Below are 20243 nucleotides of genomic sequence, written 5' to 3'. Positions count from 1 at the left end.
AGGGGCTACCGGCGGGGCGGCCCCGGGGCCCTTTGCCGCCGGGCTTGCGGGCACCCGGGGCTGCGGAGGGGTGCGGTCTGGGTGCTGCTGTGCCCGCCGAGCCTCTCCGACGAGGACAACCAAAAATCGTTGGGAGGCTTGAGGCGGGATGGAAAGGCGCAGCCGCCGCCGCTGAGGTGAGGTGACCGAGGAGGGGCCGGCGCAGCCTGCCAGCGGGACTGCCCGCCGCGGCGGGGTGCCGGCCGGGGCCGGGGCTCCCCTTGTGCCTGGAGATGTACAGCCGCAGCTCCAAGCGCTGAGAAAGCTTAAAAACGCATTTGCCCCCTCCTCGGAGTGGCCTGGCCCGGCTGCTGCATGTGGGAGAGCCCAGGCCGGCGGCTGGGCCCAGACCCCCCCGCTGAGGGTACATGCGTGGAGCTCGGCTCTCTGTCTGAGAAGACATCTGTACCCTTATTTTTCTGCTGATGGAAGACATCTGTACCCTTATTTCCGTACGCAATAGCAGCTTCTGTCAAGCCCAATCTAAACATTTGTGTAGACAGCAATTCTGCACTTGTGCACTTACTGTTTTATGTGTCAGTATCAATACCTGTCGCCATGTACCCATCCATCTAAGTGTAGTTAAATCATTTTATCTAACTGTAGCTAGATATTTACAACAGATGTAAATACTTTAGGTGTCTAAAGTATGTTCATTAGCACTCTCTAATTGCCACCATGCTGACCTTTAAATATCAAAAACTAAGCATCTGAGTTAATACCTAACCATTGCCACTTCTCAGATATACACCTGATGGTTCTTTGCAGGCCCAGACATCAACTTTTCATCATCTTGTATTCCAGGTGAGATTTTCAGGCAGTCTTTAAGAACAAAAATAACCAGAGAAGAAAGGTAGATAATAGATAGCTAAAACATTTTTTTCATGGGTCACCAATTTATCTAAGGCTGATGGCATTTTGTAACTTTGTGTGGCTGCATTTATTTCACCTACAGGAATATTTTCCTGATACTATCAAATAGCACCCACATTATTGCCCATGCCATAACTTCATGTCCACCAGTCCCTCTGTATCCCTGTACCCACCTATCTCATTATCCTAGTCCCCATTTCCCCACTTTGAACCTCCATCCTTCACCTGTGTCCTCCCAAGGCTCTGATTAACATGTTCTCTCCTTTCTTAATTCCTGTTGCCATTGCCATTTGTGCTGTTTCTTTCACTCAGCTCTTTGCCATTTCCTCATTTCCATCTTTCACCTCATTCTATGCCATAGCACAACTGTCCCACAGCCACATCCCCTTTTCTCTGTCTTGTTACCTTCCTCGGGCCTTTGAGGGTTGCCTTGACAGTCCCCGCTTTCTCTTGTATATACATAATTCCCATTAAGGTTCTCTTGGCTATAGTAAACCCTGGGTGGGCAGTCGGTTGATGCATCGGTTCCTGGCACTGAGAAATTTGAGTACATGAAGCAGATGGTTTTGAGCTCTTGGCCACGTTTTGGATACTGTTGACTTTTTCCTTAACAGTATCCTGGTACACAGCATTTTAAGCTTTTTGCTGTCCGTAGTAGCAAGGACATAATGTAATAACTCCACAATAATAATAAGTAGTAAAATGTACATAGTTTGGTGATGTAGTCAGATTTTGCAGGTGGCTTTTGTATTAGCAGAGCCAACATATATGTGAGTAGATTTCCGTTCAGGGCTAGGAGTTTTGCTAGATACTGTCACTTGAATTGCCTTTTGGACACTCTCCATCTGTCATATGAAATGTTTGCGCTGAAGCACTAGACAAGGAGAACAGGGCAGGTTCTGTATTAAAGTTCAAAATGTGGTGTTGCTTTTAGCGAATGGTGACAGTGAGATGTTATTAACATCCTCTTCCTTTTGCAGCAACGGATCTTAATTTTCCAGTAACTGATCATAATGCTTAGAAATCAAGCAAAAGACAGTTTTAGGATATTTAACTTGTTTGTCTTTGGAGTAGATGGCAATTCTGTATCATCTCACAGAAAGGTGTCGTTATGGGCAACGATATGTCCTGGTGTAAGCACTGGCATGGGACTCTGAATGGTTCTCCTTCTGCAGTAAGACAAGACAAGGAATTTTATCTCCAGGTTTTTCAACCTAGAGATAAAATTCCTGAAAATATTTAAAAGGTATTCTTGTGGGGCTGTTAACTCCTCTCAGGTACCTAATAGGCACAAAGTTCTTTGACAATAGTGTCAGTATAGTGCAAGAACTGTGAGCATCAACAAAAAGTGTTGATGAGACATATACATTGTCTCTGAAGGTAAAAAAATGGAATACAATCATGTCAGTCTCGATTAACAAAAAATGCAAGGGGGTACTATAATAAATAGCAAGTTATATAAGCAGGAGTTCTGCTCAGTTATCTAGGCACATCTGTCTTCAATTGTTTTGAAGTAAGAGAATAATTCATATAGCCATGTTCCCACTTAAGAAAGTCGAAATGATGAAAAATCCTAACTTTTCATCTTAACTGTTTCTGTACCTAGCGCTCTGGAAAAAGAATTGCTGTTTCCCAGGAAAAAATGAAAATCTTTTAAAATTTGGTGCTGTTAAAGACCCCGAAGACCCCCTGCATGTAAGAGACAAATGTGTATATTGCAGTTGTTATTATAGAAAAATATTAGAAAATAAAAAACAGTAAGCACAATCTCAGATACTTTGATCACTTGGAATGGATTTGTAAAGGTCAGACCAAAACCTACAGACAGCCAGGAGCTAGAATCACATGTTTCATAATGAACTTTATGCCAGATTTCTGAAAACAGCGCAGAGGCTCGTGTTCTCAGTGCTTATTGCAAACACAGTACATTCTTCAGGAGCGAAACAAAACTGGGAGGAACACTTGAAAAGGCTGCGTGATTTAAGCAGAAGAGAGAGACTCTAACCCTAAACACCGGTAACGCGGCCTCCCGGCAGGGCAGAACACCGGCCCAGCCCGGATTAACCCGGTTAAGAACACACCGAGGTTTATGGCCCCCCGCGGGACTCGAACCCTCGTTCTCCAGGCCACGCCCCCACCTGACGCGCCTCGGCCTCTCGGCGCCCATTGTGTCGTTTCAAACACACGCCCTGCCCTGTCAGCCAATCAGCACGCTCTCTGCCGCCGGAGGCTCTCGGGAGTCCGCACGCCCCTGGACCGGGAACTCGGACCCGATGGCGGCGCCTTGGGCATGCGCAGTGGCGGGGTGCGGTGGCCGGGCGCATGCGCGGTGGAGGGCGGGGAGCTTTGCCTCCGCCTCGCTTCCCGCGCGTGCGCTGTGTGGCGGCGGCGGGCGCGGGGGGTGTCCGGCCCGAGGCGCTCGCTCCCCTCCGGCGGCACCGGCACCGGTAGCACCGGGACCGGGACTAGGACCAGGACCAGGACCAGGATCGGGATCGGGACCGCGCGCGGGGAGCTCGTCCGCCAGCGGCTGGGGGAAGGGGCCGCCCCCTGGGCTGCCCCCGGCATGGGGCGCTGCTGGGGCCGCCCCCCTCGCCGGGCCCGGCGCGCCCCCGGACTCTGCCTGCGGCGCCGCCCGCGGGGCCTGTAGGGGCGGCCGCGCCGCGCCTGGCCAGGGGCAGCGGCGGCATGAGGAGCCGCTGCGGCCGCCGGCAGTGAATGGGCGTCGCGGCGGAGCGGGAGGAGCCGGAGCCGCCGCCGCCGCCGCGATGGCTCAGGAGAAAATGGAGCTGGACCTGGAGCTGCCGCCGGGGAGCGCCGCGGCCCCGAGCGACGGGGGCGGCCTGAGGAGATCGAACAGCGCCCCCCTCATCCACGGGCTCAGGTGAGCGCGGCCCGGCCCGGCCCGCGGCGCCAGCGGCCGCCCCGGAGCCCCGGCGGCAGCGGGGGCCCGCCCCGCCCCGGGAGCGCCCTGCCCGGCGGGGAGAAGGCGGGGGGGGGGTGGTTTAGCTGCTCGGGCAGCGTGGGCCGCCGCCAGCCGGGCCCCCGCAGCGCGGCGAGCCCCGCCGCTGGCCGTGGCTAGCACAGGCCCCCGGCTCGCCCTGCGCCGTGGCTGGTGCGTGGCGGCGGCCTCGGAACGTGTCGCTTGTTTCTCGGAGCGCCGGAGTGGAGGCGGCGAGTTACTTGTTGTAGCTGCAGCACCGCAGCGTGCGCATCGCCACAGGTTGGCAGGAGGAAAGCGCTGGCTGGGCTCCTTTGGTGGAAGTAGTGCTTCTGTTGAAATAAAATGGATGTTTTCAGAGCGCTGGAGGCTGGAGTGTGTACCGTAGCACTGCGTGGTTTTAAGTAAAACACACCTTAGAAAGTTGCTCACGAAACTTTTTTTCCCCTCCAGTGACAACTCGCAGGTTTTTCAACCTTACGTGTTGCGCACTCGCAGGAACAGTACAACAGTTATGAGCCGCCACAGTATGGTAAGGAATCTTAAGCATGTTTTGTTTACACCTAACAAGAAGTAATTGGGATGGAGAAATGAAGTTAGACTTGCTTTGTATTTGCACTAAGTATCCTAGCAAGCTTCCAGGCTGCAGAATATGCATTTTTTCATCTCTAACTGCAATCTGTAATGGAATAGTACTGGTGCATTAACTGTATGTCCCCAAGAAGACAACAGTAGCTACGTGTGGTTCCCGGTATTAAGTACAGTCTTAAACTTAATTTGGACCTGACTATGGGTTGGAAGAGAAAACTGCTGTCATAAGTCTTGAAAGGGTGTTTTAATTTGTTGGAAAAATGGAAGAGAGAGTCGCAAGTCTTTGACTTTTTTTTTTTGACAAGGCCGCTCTTCTGCAAAGGCTGAACACTAAACATCAGAAAATCATTTAAAGAAGAGTCATTTATTTGCTGGGTGATATTCTGCCAGCTATTATATAAGCCTGGTAGTGTATAGTAGTGCAGTTAACTTTTTAAAAGATGTGGTATTTCTTTTTTTTCACCCTTTCCTTGTCAACTCAGGGATCTATATGCTCTTTTCCGCTAAAATTTTTCTTTCTTATCTGAGGGTAGTGAAGATTAAGTATTGCTTTTCTCAAAATCCATAGAACTTAAAAGTCCTGAAATATGTTTCTGCTATGTCTTCAGTTCGGAAAAAGTGAGATGGAATTTCAGTTCAAAATATTTTGTTATGAGATTTCTTAAAAAATAAGAATCTAAAATTTTGAAACTCAAATCAGCAGGTGTTACAGTAGACATATGGGCATCCTGAGTGGGAACTGTTGGCCCATTTGTATGTGGCGGTAGCCAAAGTTCCAGAGGAATTAGATGCATAAAATTTTATGCAATTGAAAAATTGCAAAAGTAAAGTTTTAGGAGCGTTGTTCAAGACTGAGCTGAAACATTGAGACTTCTCCTTTATAACAGCCAACTGGCTGAGTAAGTTAGTACGGGAATTTGTCGTCTTACTCTAGGCAGTAGGGAATTGTATAATACTCGTTTCATTTCTAACACCTCACTTGTCTAAATGACATATATAGCTGTTTGTGTTTCTGAGATGCTAAGCAGTATCCGCCTGCAAGTCTGAGATCTGTGCCACTTGCTGAGTGATAGAATGAATTTGTAAGTAGTAAAACAAGTCTTTTCTTTTGAAGGTCAGTGTTTTCTTTTTGCAACATTGAGTCATCCACATGTAGTTGTACAGCTCATTTTTAATTCACTAAGGATGTAGGTGATGGTAAATAGGATGTATGCAAGCTGTCGATATGTGATTTAATCATTGTGGCTGTCACTTTTTTTTTCAGTTGTTGTCATCATCTCCTATTCGTATTCCTAGTAGCCGACTTCATCAGATCAGAAGGGTAAGTGTAGTTTTTATCTGTATATTTCGTAGCAGCACAAAAAGTATTATATAATATTGAAGTACTTACCTAAAGGGAGTTTCTTTACTCTTGAGTTCTTCAAGTATTAGAGGAAGTAGAGTCTTTTTAAAACACTTAATTTCAACAAGAAGTCCTGGAAGGTTTATTGTTGCCACGTTTAAACTACCTTGCATTTTTGAAGTGTTGTTTCATTCAAGAGAAACCCCAGTGAGCTGGGCTGGTAGCAGTCTTTTCTTTCTGGAGTGGTCATACTGTACAGATCTCAATTCTAATGGCAAATTACTGAATCATGAGTGTTATTCTAAGTACCTGTGATTAATCAAATGTTACGGGAAAACTTAAGACATTCATCTCCTGCAGGAGGAAGGAGTGGATTTAATGAACAGAGAAACAGCACATGAAAGGTGAGTGTTATAGAAACAACATGATGAAATAGCCAGAGTTATCCTCTTTGTAGCTACTGATGGGATTTTTTGTGTTCTAGGGAAGTGCAAACAGCAATGCAGATAAGCCAGTCATGGGAGGAAAGCTTGAGCCTGGTAATCTCTTTAATAGATGTTTCCTATTGAATTCTACTTTTACGCTCAACTGACGAATTTAAGGGGAAGAGAGGAATTGTCTGTGAAACTAATTTAAGAACAACTTAAGTTCATCTGCTTTAGCTATTTTGTGCATTTGGCCCAATGACTTTCCATTAGAAGGTTGTGCCTTGGATTCTAATGTCCCATGCCAGTGTTAAGTCTGAAACCTTGTATTTACAGAGCGACAATGACTTGGACAAGTCTGAGAAATCTTCCTCCCCGAAGAGGATAGACTTCATTCCGGTTTCGCCTGCACCTTCACCTACAAGAGGAATAGGAAAGGTAGGATAAGTGAAATACCAAACCGAGGGAACGTTTCAGAATTTTCAACCAAGGTGAACTGTGAAGGCGTGTAACTTCACAGATTGTTTCATAGTTTTAAAAAAACCACAACCAAACAACAACAAAAAAAGTCCAAAACCCACATTGCATTGGTTTCTAAGGATCAGTTAGTTACCATCTGAGAACCTGCAGAGTTCAAGCAGTGTGCCAGTTCTGTCACACTGAACGTTTTCAGTTGCTCCTATTTGTGTGATGTTTGGACGAGTTAGGGTTCTGGTTCTAGGGAAGCTGGAAGAGGTCATGAGAGTAATCAGATTTGGACATGATCTTCAGCTGCATAAGTGGGGGGATGCTAGGGAGGAAGCACCAAAACTGGAATGTATTGTACGTATAGAGTAAGAGTGTAGGCAAAGACCAGAAGCTGCAGATCTGTGTGGTGAGGAGGATGAAAATACATCCATTGGTGGTGGAAGGGAAGGCATAAACTCACTGTTGTCCTGCAGGACTCCTCGCACATGCTGAACTTGCACTGAAAGCTGATGGCAGATGCTGGAGAAGGGGAAGGGGTGGATCTTAGATAAACTACTTTTTCCACTGAGGACTAGAAAACTGAAATGTAGTGCAGAGAAAGTGACAACTGTGTTTAAAGATGGGCTGCTTGACCTTGTTTTCATCCTCTTTTGTGGTTCTGCTTTTGTGCTGCTACTACTTATTGCGTGTCTCTACCAGTATTGATGCATGGAGTAGCCACATACTAGTGCTGGGTAAACATGTTCCTGGTATAACACTGATGCTGACAGCTGGCCCTGTACCTTTGGAATCACAACTGTAAAGCAGTAGTAGATAACTTGACAGGAACATTTTTGTGCTTAGCTCTGGGCATTCATGGGCTAAGCTCAGATTAGCTGCAGAACCACAGAGCTGAATACCCTATTCTACTCTGGAATATTGTGTTAAATTTTCAGGTCAGATGAATTTTGAGTAAACTTGACTTGTTTGTTTAACAAGCCTCTTGAAAGAAGTAAGTCCAGAGTACTGTACTGCTGCTGCTAAATGTAACAGGAAGAAAAATAACTGTCTAATTTAGAAAACAATGTTTATTTCAATTTCAGATTTGTGGGTTTGAATCATAGGTTAATCTGAGCAGTATTGCATTAGCCAGTATATTTTTGGAAGTTAAGTTTAAAGCTTCTAAGATTGCATTTGATCATCTCTGCCTTATTCTGTTACTAGCTTTTTTTTTAACTGGCGATGTTTTGTTTGGAGGGTGGGGTGAAATGCCTGAGTATTTAAAAGGAAATTCTGAAGCACCTTAATGTGACTTTTTCTGCAGCAATGTTTTTCACCATCATTGCAAATGTTTGTGAGCAGTAATGGGTTACCTCCAAGTCCTATTCCCAGTCCAACAAGGCGATTCTCCAAGTAAGTAATATCTGTAAGTAACAGGTATACATTGGCATTTTCAAGGCTGGCACAAAGATTAGTTAAAACTGATGTTAAGGCATTAAAAGAGACTTTAGTTTTACAATAGCTGAAGTATTGCCACATAAAAATGCTCTGAAAGTTCAGCCTTTACTAGTGGTAGCTTTATGTGGGTGCTCTTACAGGAGCCTGTGACAACTTTAAACTAGACTTGATAACTTGTGGGGAAATTCCAGGGTACTTGAAATGAACTTTAACTTTTTCAGCATATCAATTTTATTTAAATACTACACACAATTTAGAAACGGATTCGAATGAGTATGTGATGTGCTAAGGGAAGAAGACCGTAGAAAATTTACTACAAATTTGCTGTAATAGGCAGCACTTCTTTGTTATCTGTGTATTTAGATTCCCTAAGCATTCCAGTTGTGCAGCAGTAGTTTTAAAGGACGTTTCATGTGATGTGGTTGTGTTGATTTGATGCTAGGTATGGTGGTGGTCAGACCTGGAACTTTTACAGGCCTGACTCAGTATCAGTATGCTTTCTCTAGCAGGAGGAGTCAAAGTCCAATCAACTGTATCAGGCCCAGTGTTCTTGGCCCCATTAAAAGAAAAGGTATGTGCATTTGCATTATCAGATGTTTTAATATGGATGTAGTTTTGCAGCTGGATACATTTTTCGCTTCCTTATTTTTTTCTGTTGTTCTGTAAATATAATGCACTTGTGTCCATGGTGAACTGGAATTTGCCAGTCGTAACTTAAAAATATAAAGTAGCTAGTCTAAAACACAAGAATGAAAAACTTTAAAAGCAGCTACTGCTTGAAAGAGGCAAACTATTACACATCAAATTAAACATTGTGAATGTTTGTAAGCCCTGACATTCCTAAGAGTACGACTGTAGGGTGCACACCCTTCAGATCATCTTAGGAATGTTGCTTATCATGCAGTATCTTCTAAACTTAGTACTAAATGTTTGTTTTTACTCTGAAAGTTCAGAAGGTGAGTGTTCAGAGAAATAGAATAGATCAGGGCTCTTTCCTCCTGAAGGGAGACAACTGCATTCTTTCCTGGAAGTACTCCATGTTAAGGATATTCAAATTACATCCCAGAACAGGTCTTCATAGTAGAACTGTACGACTGAGATAGTTACAAGTGTGCCTCTAGCTATGCTTACCCTTTCTGCATTTTTTTTAACTTGGGCATCCTTAACTCACCAAAAGCATCTCCTTTTATTTTACAAGACTTATATTTAGCCTTCAAGAGAAGTTACTGTTTATTGGGTATTTTTTTTTTTAGGACTGCTTCTCCTATCAGTTAAAGAGTGTTGTCTGATTTATATTGAATTGACAGGGGAGAGAGACAAGTTTTCTCATAGATAACAATTCTATCTCTGAGGCTGTTACTTTCTATGAATTTTAGAGGCATTAAAAATTGAACGAAAATTCATCAAGCTCAGTGATCAATAGGGAATACTGCATTGTTTTTACTTTAAACATTTTACAATAGCCCTTACACAGATTATATTAAAAGCAGTGCAGGTAAAGGGCAGGCTTTCCTCACCCTATCCATGTGCTCTTGTGAAGTACCTTTTACAAACTGGAGATAGGAGTTTGCCTTTTTTACTCGAAGTATCAAGGATTTTTGAAAATGTTGCTTAATTTTAGAACATCTAATCCATTTAAATGAACTTAATTTATTTTCCTAAATACATAACCCTATTATTTTCTGAATTTTAGCCATAGCTGTATCGTTCATATTCTACAGACATGACATGGTAACAAATTGACACCGTGATAGGTGGGGGGAAGTAAGCAACATATTGAAGAACATTTCACTGCCTTAGGGAATTAATACTGGTAGACTGTGCAATGTGTTGTAGCAGTGCAGCGTTGTCTTTGTGAAATGCCAAGTGGCAAAGGAGTTACCTAAGCTGGTGGTTTGGGTTTTCTTCATTTTTGTGTAAGACAAAAGTATTTTATAAATGTTTTTTGCCCATTCTGCTTGATAGAAGCTGTTATTCCTTCCCTTTGAAGAAGGTAATGCATCCCCATGGGCTAAAGGAAATAAATTTGGGGGGGTTAGCAGTCTTTTATAAAATTGAGTGCTAGTATAATTCTCTTGCACAACATATTAATATATACTGGTTTGCTGTAATGCTTCACCTCTGTCAGCTTTTCAAACTGACACCACAACTGCTGTGAAGTGTAGGTAGAAAGCCAGAAAATGTATTTCCATTTCATATGTTTTTGTTGCCGAACTAAAAATTAAAATATACTGTAGCTGTGAGAGGGTTTTCTTTTTTTAAACTTGTTATTGGCAAGTTTATGATATTTCCAAATGTATCTATTGTACAGAAGCTATTAATGAGTTAGCTCATTCTCAGGGCAGATTATACTAAACAGATCATATGAATTCTTGCCATCATGTTTAATCTTTTAATGTCAGTAGATGATTACAGGTACAAAGATAGTCTGATCCATGATGAGTAAGTGGAAACGCATACCCATGCCAAATTTTCTGTTCACTTCTCCTGTAGAAGTGTACATATGCATCAGAATTTGTTGTATGCGGGAGGGTGAAACTGCAAACCAAGCTGGCATTCCTATTTTCATAATCACAAAAAATTTTAATCTCTGTGTTTTGGCTTATGTCGGTTGCCTCATCTCAACTGCTTACTTAAAATCAAGTCACAATAATTAGTTTGCTTTAGATTATTTTCTCTGATTGTAGTCCAAGTAGCAAGTGCCTAGTTTTATGTCTTTGTTGTAGCCCCTCAGATACTGCTGAAGCATCAGTTAAATTAAGGATGGGCTGGATGGTTCAACAACAGCTAGCATCAAATTAATGTCTTGCCCAAGGGCTTGGTTGGCTGAATTAAAGGACTTGTTACAAATGCAACCTTGCTCTATTATGGGACAGACCTCCTTTTACAATAGACAAATATTAAATGGACGTTCCAGAGACTCAAGTGAGTTTGATTATTTGCACTATTTTCTTTAGGTGAAATGGAAACTGAAAGTCAGCCAAAGAGACTTTTTCAAGGAACAACCAACATGCTTTCTCCAGATGTTACACATCTGACAGATCTCAGTTCATGGTAAAATATTTCATGTGCCCTGAAATGCCGAAACAAGGAATGTGCATTTATCGCAAGCTTTCTTGTTTTGTTTTGTTTTCCAGAATAAAATACTTTGTGTGTAGCTTGCGTATGCATGTTACTGGGAACTATTTCTGTGGTACTGTAGTGTGGTAATGTTTCTGCCTCTTTGATCAATTCTTTGAGCAGAGTCTAGCCTAGATTTTGTGTATTGGAACTTTTATACTGAATATAATTGTTACAAATCCCTGTTGGTTCATAAGCAAAGTTACTTTGCCTCAAAGATGCTTCATCGTTTCATTAGGTTGTGGGAAGTGGTCATATAGTATCTGTGGTGCTTACCTGAGTACTTAGAAAATGTGTGCGTGAGTAGTTACTGCAGTTACATAGTTCATGTTGATACATTCATGATTTTTAGTGTTACAGTCTGTCTCCTTTCTGTATTACCATAAAAAGCTGAGTTCTTTTTTGCATCAAGAGGCAGATACGAAGTATTCTAAAATATCAACTCTGTATTAGTATAATTTCAATTTACCTACAGACTTTAAACTGTATAGAAATATTTTTTTCCTGTTGCTTCCAGCTAAATTGCAAAAGTATCAATTTATGTGCCCTCTGGAATCTTGTACCAAGACTTCAAAATCCTAACACAGGAATTCCTTACAAGGGAAAAATAGGTTTCAAAATCTTGCTTTGTGAGTAGTGCAACATTAAAGAACATACTAGCTAATTAATGACATCTTTGCTGCATTGCTGATTAGACTGTTAATCCTTTCCCATAATGTTTAAAGATTTTATTCCTATTAGTTGTCACCTCCTTTCTATGACTGATTTGAAATCAGAGTCATAATTTATTCTGCATGTTAAAAAAAAAAAAAAAAAATTCTGCTCCTCATTCCCATAAGGAGCATGAATATATATATAACATGCTACAGAAAACAAGGAGTCTTCAGGGCTGCCAGTCTTGCAGTAAAGACTGAGTGGTAGTATAGGTCTCCTACATCTTCTCTATAGAGGCGAAAGTACACAAAGTCATCATGCTCGTGTTACTAAATAACCTTTTTCTTTTTCCCCAGCCTGTCTTCAGATATTCTTGATGGGAGTAGCAGCAGTGTTGGCTCTTCCTCTGATTCACTGACTAAAGGCAGCATAACCACAGAGTCTCCAGTAACATGCTCAAACTCATGCTCTTCATTCATTTTGATGGATGATCTCTCACCTAAGTGACTTAAGTTCTGAGTCTGTCTGGCTGTGCTGTTCCCTTACTGTACACTGGTACAGAGAAACGAACTCTGATCCTTGAACCATTAACATGAGGATTATTAAAAGGAAAAATTATTGTAACTGTAATACTTGGCGACTTTCCAGTGATTTTTTTGATTTATCCATTTAATGGACATTGTAGACCATATTAATGTCTGGTTTTGCGAATTTGTTTTTTAAACAAGATGTCTGCTCAAATTATACTAACTTTTTGCTTTCAGGAACTTGCATACACTTTTTGATTCCAAGAATAGGTATTTACCTATTAGTGTTGCAATTTGTAGGAAAATATTTCTCTCATTATTGTGATCAATATGTCTAGGGAAATAATTTGGTTCGGAAGGATTTGAAAATACTAATTTATTCTCTGGCACTTCTACCATTGAGTAAAACTATTCTCCTTGCTTTTTTTCAGTCACTAGCCTCAAATTCTCTTATGGAAGGGAGGAAAAAATATTTTCTTTTTTTAGTGCTGCTAGTCGTTTTTATTACAGAATAATTTCCACACAGCGGGTGTGGGAATCTCACTCTGTTACATTAAAAGAAAACAAAAACCCACAACAAACTAACTAATGACTGGCACTTTTGCCATCACTGAAGAAATAACAGTACTCTACGAACATGATTAAAATAGCTACATAGTTCTCTCCCCAGATCCTTTATCCTACAGCTTGTATGAAATAAGGTCAATATTCAGCAAGATTTGGCCAATTAATCCACGCCTCGATCCAAGACATACAGTGCAGATAACTAAGTTATTTAAACTACTGTGTAGGAGAACCATGTATGGCACCATCGATGTCTCCTGTGGCATTGAGGTCATAGGTATTTTTGTGCCTTAGGGGACATTGTTACAAAATTATGGAATGTAAACCAGAGGGGTGGGTGGGATAAGTCCTCTGTGTACAGCTTGTTTATAGAGTGCTTACCAGAGTTTCTTGTCGATGCTGCTTTCCTTAGTGTTCCTTTCCCAGGTGTGTGCCCCGTTGCAAGGTGCTGTGGGCAGCCCCAACTCAGCTGTGAGATGGCAGCCAAAGTAATACCCTTTGCAGCCGCTGTGTACAGCGTTCGTACCTTTGTTGGTCATGAGCAGGGCAAACAGCTAAGCAAACAGTCGATTTCTAAGGAAAGACTTAAAAGTTTGGATTGAATACGAGCTCTGCAAATTGTTTGGCTAAGGAGTTCTATTTGAGCTATGAGTAGTCTTGATACAGTACCTTGGTCAGTCTGAGGTAAGACAATAGATATTTTACTTTTTAAAGACTTTAACGGGGCAAAATAAATCCGTTTGTAATCTACTGTGTTATGCTATTTATTATTTATAACTATGTAAAAAGTCTGTGGTGATGAATTATAGTATTTTTTTATGATTGAATAAGTTTTTTATGTTCAGTAATTGCTGGCTGGTTTGTATTTAATACGCAACATTGTCTGCCAGAATCATAAGCTTCCATTTTTGAATGTTTGTAACATAAATGCTTTTGTTACCTAAAAGTACAACTTCTGATCTTTCTGAAAGAAAATAGCACTGAATTTAAAGTAAGATTATGTGCTTTAAAAATGAGCACAATCTCTGGCAATACTGTCTGGCTACAAAGGGGAGGGGGAGAACCATAGTTTTTTCTGTTCTGAAGAAGCTGTTGAGTTTCCAGAAGACATGTACATACCAGATTATTTTTAAAAGTGTTTCCATTAAATTGTAAGAAGTACCATAATGGGCCCACAGTGGCACTATTATTTGTATTTTCATTTTCACCTGTGGAGCATTAGTTCCCCACCTCGAATAAATGTGCATATTGTAAAATATTGTCCATTGGTGCCATTTTTAAATGAGCTCTACAGTATTGAATGTTCATTTTATTTGTATACGCACAGTGCTATTTCTTGAATTTTTGATGTCTTAAATCGCTTAATTATTTTTTTATTCATGCTTGTATCTTCTCTGCCTTCTTGATGCTAAAAGAGGGCTGCTTTTACGTTTGCAAAATATTGATAAACAGTCTGTGATAAAATTCAACCTGTTACCTGTGCCCCAGTTTCATTATACCCTGCTTTTATTGGTACTGTGATTTAGAAATCTGAACAAGGGGTGACAGAAGGGGGAAACCTATTGCATGCTTTCTTAAAACTGAGAAGAGCATAGCTATTGCTTATTTTTGGCTGACTTACCTGTACAATTGATGTATTCCAGATTTGTTTGTTAGTGGAGAGTCTTATATAAGTGCTGGCCTTTGTAAACATTAGAATGTAAGCTTCATAAAGCAAACGCACAAATATTCACTCTTGTTACAGCATTTTTTTTAATGTTCTGGCTATTCTCCACTCTTCAGAAGACACTGCTCTTTTATAAAATATATATTATATGTAATGCACACACACACTGTGTCTCTTTCAGAATGAGTGTCACTGTGTAATGTAATAGGTCCCATCTAGGACCATGTTCTGTTTCACACACATAGCTGTAAGACCACTTGTTCATTTTAAAACTAAGTTTTCTAATACTTTGATAGCTGATACGTAACTGCATGTGAGTTGCTGCTGCTTACAGAATCAGTCTTTATTGCAGTGTAAAGACTAGTACAGCATACTATGACTAAAACTGACTAAAAGCTGCATTTCTGGATTTGTTAACTGTCTTGTCTGTAATGAATTAGATACCAGTTTGGGGAAGAAGGCCAGCTGGTAGTCAGCTTTAATATATAACTACTGACACTTACACTTAACTGTTTTTTTATGACTTCATCAGACTTATTTGTGCTGGATTGCCATGATGGATGTCTGAGAATTTCTGTCTTTCCTCCCCCTCCTTTTTTTTTTTTTAAATACGGAATCATTAATGCATATCTATTGTTGAGAATCACCAGTGATGACTTACCTTTTAATGTTGTAACTGTTGAGAAGAAAGTTAAAATACCAGCAAATACTAGTGTAATTCCAGCAGCATTTTAGATGGACTATTTTCAATATGTTAATTAGCACAGCATTACGATGTTGGTCTTTATTCGCCTCATTGACTAGCACTGCCTTGAGAGCATAGCCGAAGCACGCTGAATCCTCATTTCGTGGTCTTAAAATGCTGGAAGGATTTTACCAATGGTTTAGAAAAATGTGTGTGTCAGCTGTGGAACTCTGTATGTTTTGATAATATCAAGTGTTCTGAATCAGGAAATGGATCGCAGTATGCATGTTTCATTCTTCTTCATTGAATTTCAAATTGGGGATCATGGGCCCAAAAGCCTGTATTTAAGGGGCTGTTTTTCTGACTGTATGTGATTAAATACTTTCTCCTACAATGAAAGTAATTAAACTGTCAGTGGGTGAGGATGTAAATCTGAGTCCTGCAGACTTTATTGCAAAACTCATTCTTGAAATGCACAGGGAAAGCTATACTGTATAAAAACAGTAAAGTGGGATTTTTATAAAAAGTCATGATAAAAATAGAGTGCTCATTTTAACAACTCAAAATGCTAAAACCATTTTAAATGTAAGGCTTCAGCTTGGCACATTTCTCCAGACAGAACCACGTTGGGGGCTGTATGCAGAGGTTAACTTGAGCAGGCTTGGGTAGATTTGGAACTCTCTTATTCTGGTGCACAAACACAATAGACTAGACTTGGGAAATAATTTTTTTGCAAGTGTTCACATTCTTATCTGTAGACCCTGCTAATATATTGTGTGACAACAAAGACAAGAACTTGTTTTTCCTGGAGGAATTTCATCTGCATATAATCTTCCTGGTAACTTCATAATAAAAAAGCTTTGCATTAATACGGGTTCAAATATTTCATGAAGTCATAGGACTGTTTCATTTTCTTTTTTGGAGTAAAGGCCAAGAAATATTTTTGGAGCTATACAAAACTGCCTCTTGTATTCCAAGGCTATTATATAAATGGCAACTGTCCATAGTAAGTGGAAAGGGACTTTGCCTACCATTCAATATTTCAGTCTCTCTTGAGATCTGTTAAATAATCCTTAGCAAATTTGGTGACTGATGTAAGATGGGTCACTGAAGGTACCAGATGACCCAGTGAGAAGGATGTAGTAACTAGCTCCTCTGACTATAGAGTTTTAGCTGTGAATGTAGACCTAGCTTAGCCAACTCATTTTCAAATGAAAAATGTGTTTTTCAAGCAACTGAGACTCTCATGAGGGTCTGGGCTGTTCAAACTTAGAGGGGAAGACACATTGTTGGCAAGTCTAGGACTGTTTTGCTCAGTCCACCCCCAAAAGAGTAACCTGTGTTTGCCAGTCAAAATCAGAGTAGCAGTTGTCTTAGTTTTAGCTGTCTTAGGAGAGGGCAGGGAGTTAGTGGTTGGGTTTCCTTCAGGGCTGGTTATCTAATTTCTGGCTAGGACATTTGTTATCAGGCTAAAATCAAAAGTAGATGTTGTCTGAGGGCAAGTCTGTTTTCTGAGGGAGTAAATAAGATGCAGAGCTGGTTTAAGCGTGATAGCCTGGGTTTGCTTCCTGCTGCAGATGAAGAGTCTCCATGTAAGCGGGTTACAGTGACTGGGCTGCTGGCTTGGTGCTGCCATTCCCATAAATACAAATGCACACAACTCCCACTTTTAACTTGTACATGTACCTCAAGGCTATCCTTTTTATTAGTGTACTGGGCACTTAACGGAAGTCTCTTGTTTCAATCCAAACCGTTTCACATTAAAGCTGCTTTTTATTACTTGCTTTTAGATCTTAAAGCCTTTTGATATGGGGCCTAACTGGGCCTTGGGTTTGAGTCTTGCCTCTGGTTAGCATGCCAAGGCCAACATTTTCTTTTTAAACCTGGAGCAATTTGTTTTGTTCTTGCATTATGTAGTTTGAAAATTCAAAGTAGGTAGGTTCTTGCTATTAACAAAGAATGCATGTTAGCTTTGGTGATCACAAAAGATTGTGGGGTTTTAGAAGAAATAAAACTTGAAAACGAAAGGAAGAAATACCTATTTTTAGCAAACTGATTCAGCTGGTTTGATACCAGGCTCTTTTTTAATATGCAGGCAATAGACTTTTGAGCATATCATTACTAACAGCAACAAAATCCAGTGTGCTTTCATCCCCAAACACTTCTCCTTACTGTAAAGTAGGAACTTATTACTGAAAGACCACAAGTTTTGTTCATCTCCAGCAAACAGAGGGCATGACCTGTCTCAGTCTCTGAATAAACAGTTTGCAGTAGCAGTCCCCTGTGACTCAACAGGCCCATTAGTGACACCAGGCCGTCTAGCAGTTCCTTTCTGTCCAAAAAGCATCATCTTGCACTGTACAATAATTCTAACACCTTTAGTCTCCCGTAGCTTATTTCTGAAGGCCATGAGATTTTTACCTCTTATACAAACACTATTATTTGTTGTTAATTACTGTAGTTGGATGTCTTACTAAATAGCTGTGGTAGAATTTCTGGTGGACTTTATGGACTTTTTCATTTCTCTCATTTTGGGGTAAAACAATTTGGAATTTTTGATTATTTTTCAGATGTGTCAGATAATTTTTCAGATAATGCAGTGTGTCTCTTCTGGAAGAATTATGCATTGTGTTTTAATTCTGCAAGGCATTTGAATATAGTTTATGCAGCAATAACTCCTGTTTAACAACATGAGTCAAATGAATCTTGGAGACAATGACATGCATTTGTTATTTCAGAAGTTGACTGGTTTAACCCTTACATCACCTAACGAAACCTGCATTTTGTTGCAGTCCCCACCACTTTTGAACTTTCATCGAAGTTAAGTAAGTTGGCAGAAGTGCCAGGCTATTATTTGTATCGGGGTAGTTTATAATGCAGATTATGAAAACCCTATTGTGCTAGAACAAAAACATTTTCCTTGCCCCAAATAATTAATTTGCAATTTAAATTTGTCATGAGAACTGTAATGGTTTATCAATGCCAATGCATGGTCAACAATTTTTTCAGGGTGATAAAGTTAGGATCTGTAATACACAGGTAGAAAACAGGTGGTATCAAAAACTATGGGCCAAAGTAGAATAAAGAATGTAGCTAAAGTTAACTAGTCCAGAATCTAAATCTAAATGTTGGATCTGGCCTCGGACAAAGCAAACCCTTTGCTCTACAAGCCCCTAAAATTTTGGAAAAATTCAGCTACTGCCATGAACTTCGCAGCTCAGTTTCAACCCTAGCCAAATGTTAACACTTCTCTACTTATGACCAGAACCTCCAAGAATTTGGAAGAAAAATAAATGTGAAAGGGGGAGCTAGAATAAAAATGCCTCTGTGCCTATGATGTATGAGTATTGGTTTGAAAAATGATACAGAGAACAAAGCACAGTGAGTGGGACAAATGTGCTTTAAATAAGAATTGAGGATGTGCTACGTATAGTACGTGTAACATCTTGTTCGTGTGCAAGAACAGACTGTGAAAGAAACAGCTTTGTGTGGGAGAAGTGACATCAAAGAGCTTGAAAACTAGCACTGTAATAGGAAACATTTGCCTTTTGAGGACTGTTATTGCTGCTGGTCACTACTTTTTTTTTTTTTCCTTATTTTTTTCCCCTCCTGTATTAAAACCCAGTGGCGTGAGTAATGTGAGGCAGCATGGGTAGGGTGGGCCAGATGGGCAACAAGGAGGGGTACAGAGGGCTAGCTGAATTTGTGTGGACTTGCGCAGCTTCCCTCCTGCCCCCTTTACACTGAGTTTGCATCATCCTTGAAAGTTACAGTTGCGTTTGTTGGCAAACCAGAGCAAGGCTGGATGCTCAACTTGTCTTTCATGGCATAGTTACTGAACGGGATTGCCAGCTTCTGTCAAATATGTCCTAGACATTAGTAGGCAAAACTTTTCATGGGGGGAGAGGGGAAATGAGAGGGGGGAATTGAGGGTGTAGGAGTGCATCAAAGATGCCCCAAAAGCTGCACAGCAGGAGAGCATGGGAGACCTGGTGGGTCACGGAACTGTAGAGAGAGCACCATAGTGGAGAGGAAGGAGGAATGTCACACGTCGGCAAGGAGATGGCCAGAGGCTCGGTGTGGAGAAAGTGATGGTGTTGCTGTGAAGTGTCACGGTTATCCTTGTTGCCAACAGAACGCTTCTGCTGAGGAAGAAGGGTTGTGGTACAGCGGTACACAGCAAGCCAGCTACAGCCACATCTTACAACTTGCCCTTATCGGGGGTTTATCAGGTATTTTTTGGAGAGCATCTGAAATTTTTCAGCTTTGCTTTGCATTAGCAACGAGGAACATAATGCATATATTACTTATGATGAGCGTAACCACCGGCACGCACAGTTGCATATCTAACTGCGTTGGGTGCTTTGGACCAGATGTGAGAAGTTAATGGTGATGTGGATGACCACAGGATGGCGTATCGTGGCTTGCAAAGCGCAGGACGATGTGTAACGAGCTGTGGTAATACTGGCTGAAGTGCGTCTAAACTGCGTTCATCCTGCAACTTCTACTGCTAGAAATTTCTAATGTTTTCTTTCTTTTCACTCGCAATGTAACCTCTTCCTGTCAGAGTAAATGCTGACTTTCCAGAGTGAGGTTTGGACTTCATTGTACTAATAATCTTAAAACTGATAAAAAAAGGCAGATGCTCTTTGGTTATAAGAATAACACAGTCCCATGCTAGAGGAGACTTTGATCAAATTTACTGACAACCTGAAATGAATGAAAAGGCCCTGCTCACAGCGAGAGCGCTTTTTTAGGAGTATATTGTACATTGGCTGTTTTCCCAGCCCCGTGAAGTCTTTCAGAAGCATGCTGTGGCATATTTGGGCTGGTTTTAGTGAATTGCAGTGCACAAGCTGGGTTTTTTTCCTGAAGCGCTGATGCTGCAGTGTTCCCATCAGACCGCACGCA

At 41.3% G+C, this 20243-nt stretch overlaps 1 protein-coding gene, 1 long non-coding RNA gene and 1 other non-coding gene across 5 annotated transcripts; all 3 read left to right on the top strand.

The window, feature by feature from the left end:
• The first annotated feature begins 29 nt into the window (after positions 1 to 29).
• Positions 30 to 2532, top strand: LOC141927747 (uncharacterized). The gene is made up of 3 exons (XR_012624568.1): positions 30 to 176; positions 783 to 843; positions 2519 to 2532. It is a non-coding gene; the product is annotated as an uncharacterized LOC141927747 (long non-coding RNA).
• Positions 2533 to 3300: 768 nt separating this feature from the next.
• PABIR2 (PABIR family member 2) lies at positions 3301 to 15763 on the top strand. Of its 3 annotated transcripts, none has more exons than XM_074834708.1 (10): positions 3301 to 3796; positions 4307 to 4385; positions 5709 to 5765; positions 6147 to 6190; positions 6271 to 6325; positions 6548 to 6649; positions 7983 to 8071; positions 8623 to 8687; positions 11074 to 11170; positions 12247 to 15763. In XM_074834708.1, the coding sequence occupies exons 1-10, from the start codon at positions 3681 to 3683 to the stop codon at positions 12395 to 12397; spliced, it is 855 nt and encodes a 284-aa protein (XP_074690809.1). In that variant the 5' UTR covers positions 3301 to 3680; the 3' UTR covers positions 12398 to 15763. The 3 variants fall into 3 exon arrangements, with proteins under 3 accessions (XP_074690809.1, XP_074690807.1, XP_074690808.1); XM_074834706.1 differs by having other exon boundaries at positions 3536 to 3796; positions 8609 to 8687; XM_074834707.1 differs by lacking the exon at positions 3301 to 3796 and adding an exon at positions 4034 to 4135.
• LOC141928024 (small nucleolar RNA U109) lies at positions 12027 to 12175 on the top strand. The gene has a single exon (XR_012624647.1). It is a non-coding gene; the product is annotated as a small nucleolar RNA U109 (small nucleolar RNA).
• Positions 15764 to 20243: the final 4480 nt, after the last annotated feature.

This window comes from Strix aluco, chromosome 10 (assembly GCF_031877795.1).
Source record: "Strix aluco isolate bStrAlu1 chromosome 10, bStrAlu1.hap1, whole genome shotgun sequence".
In the NCBI taxonomy this organism is placed as follows: Eukaryota; Metazoa; Chordata; class Aves; order Strigiformes; family Strigidae; genus Strix; species Strix aluco.
The sequence above is the reverse complement of the archived record's forward strand: the minus strand, read 5'-3'. Positions and strand labels throughout refer to the sequence as shown.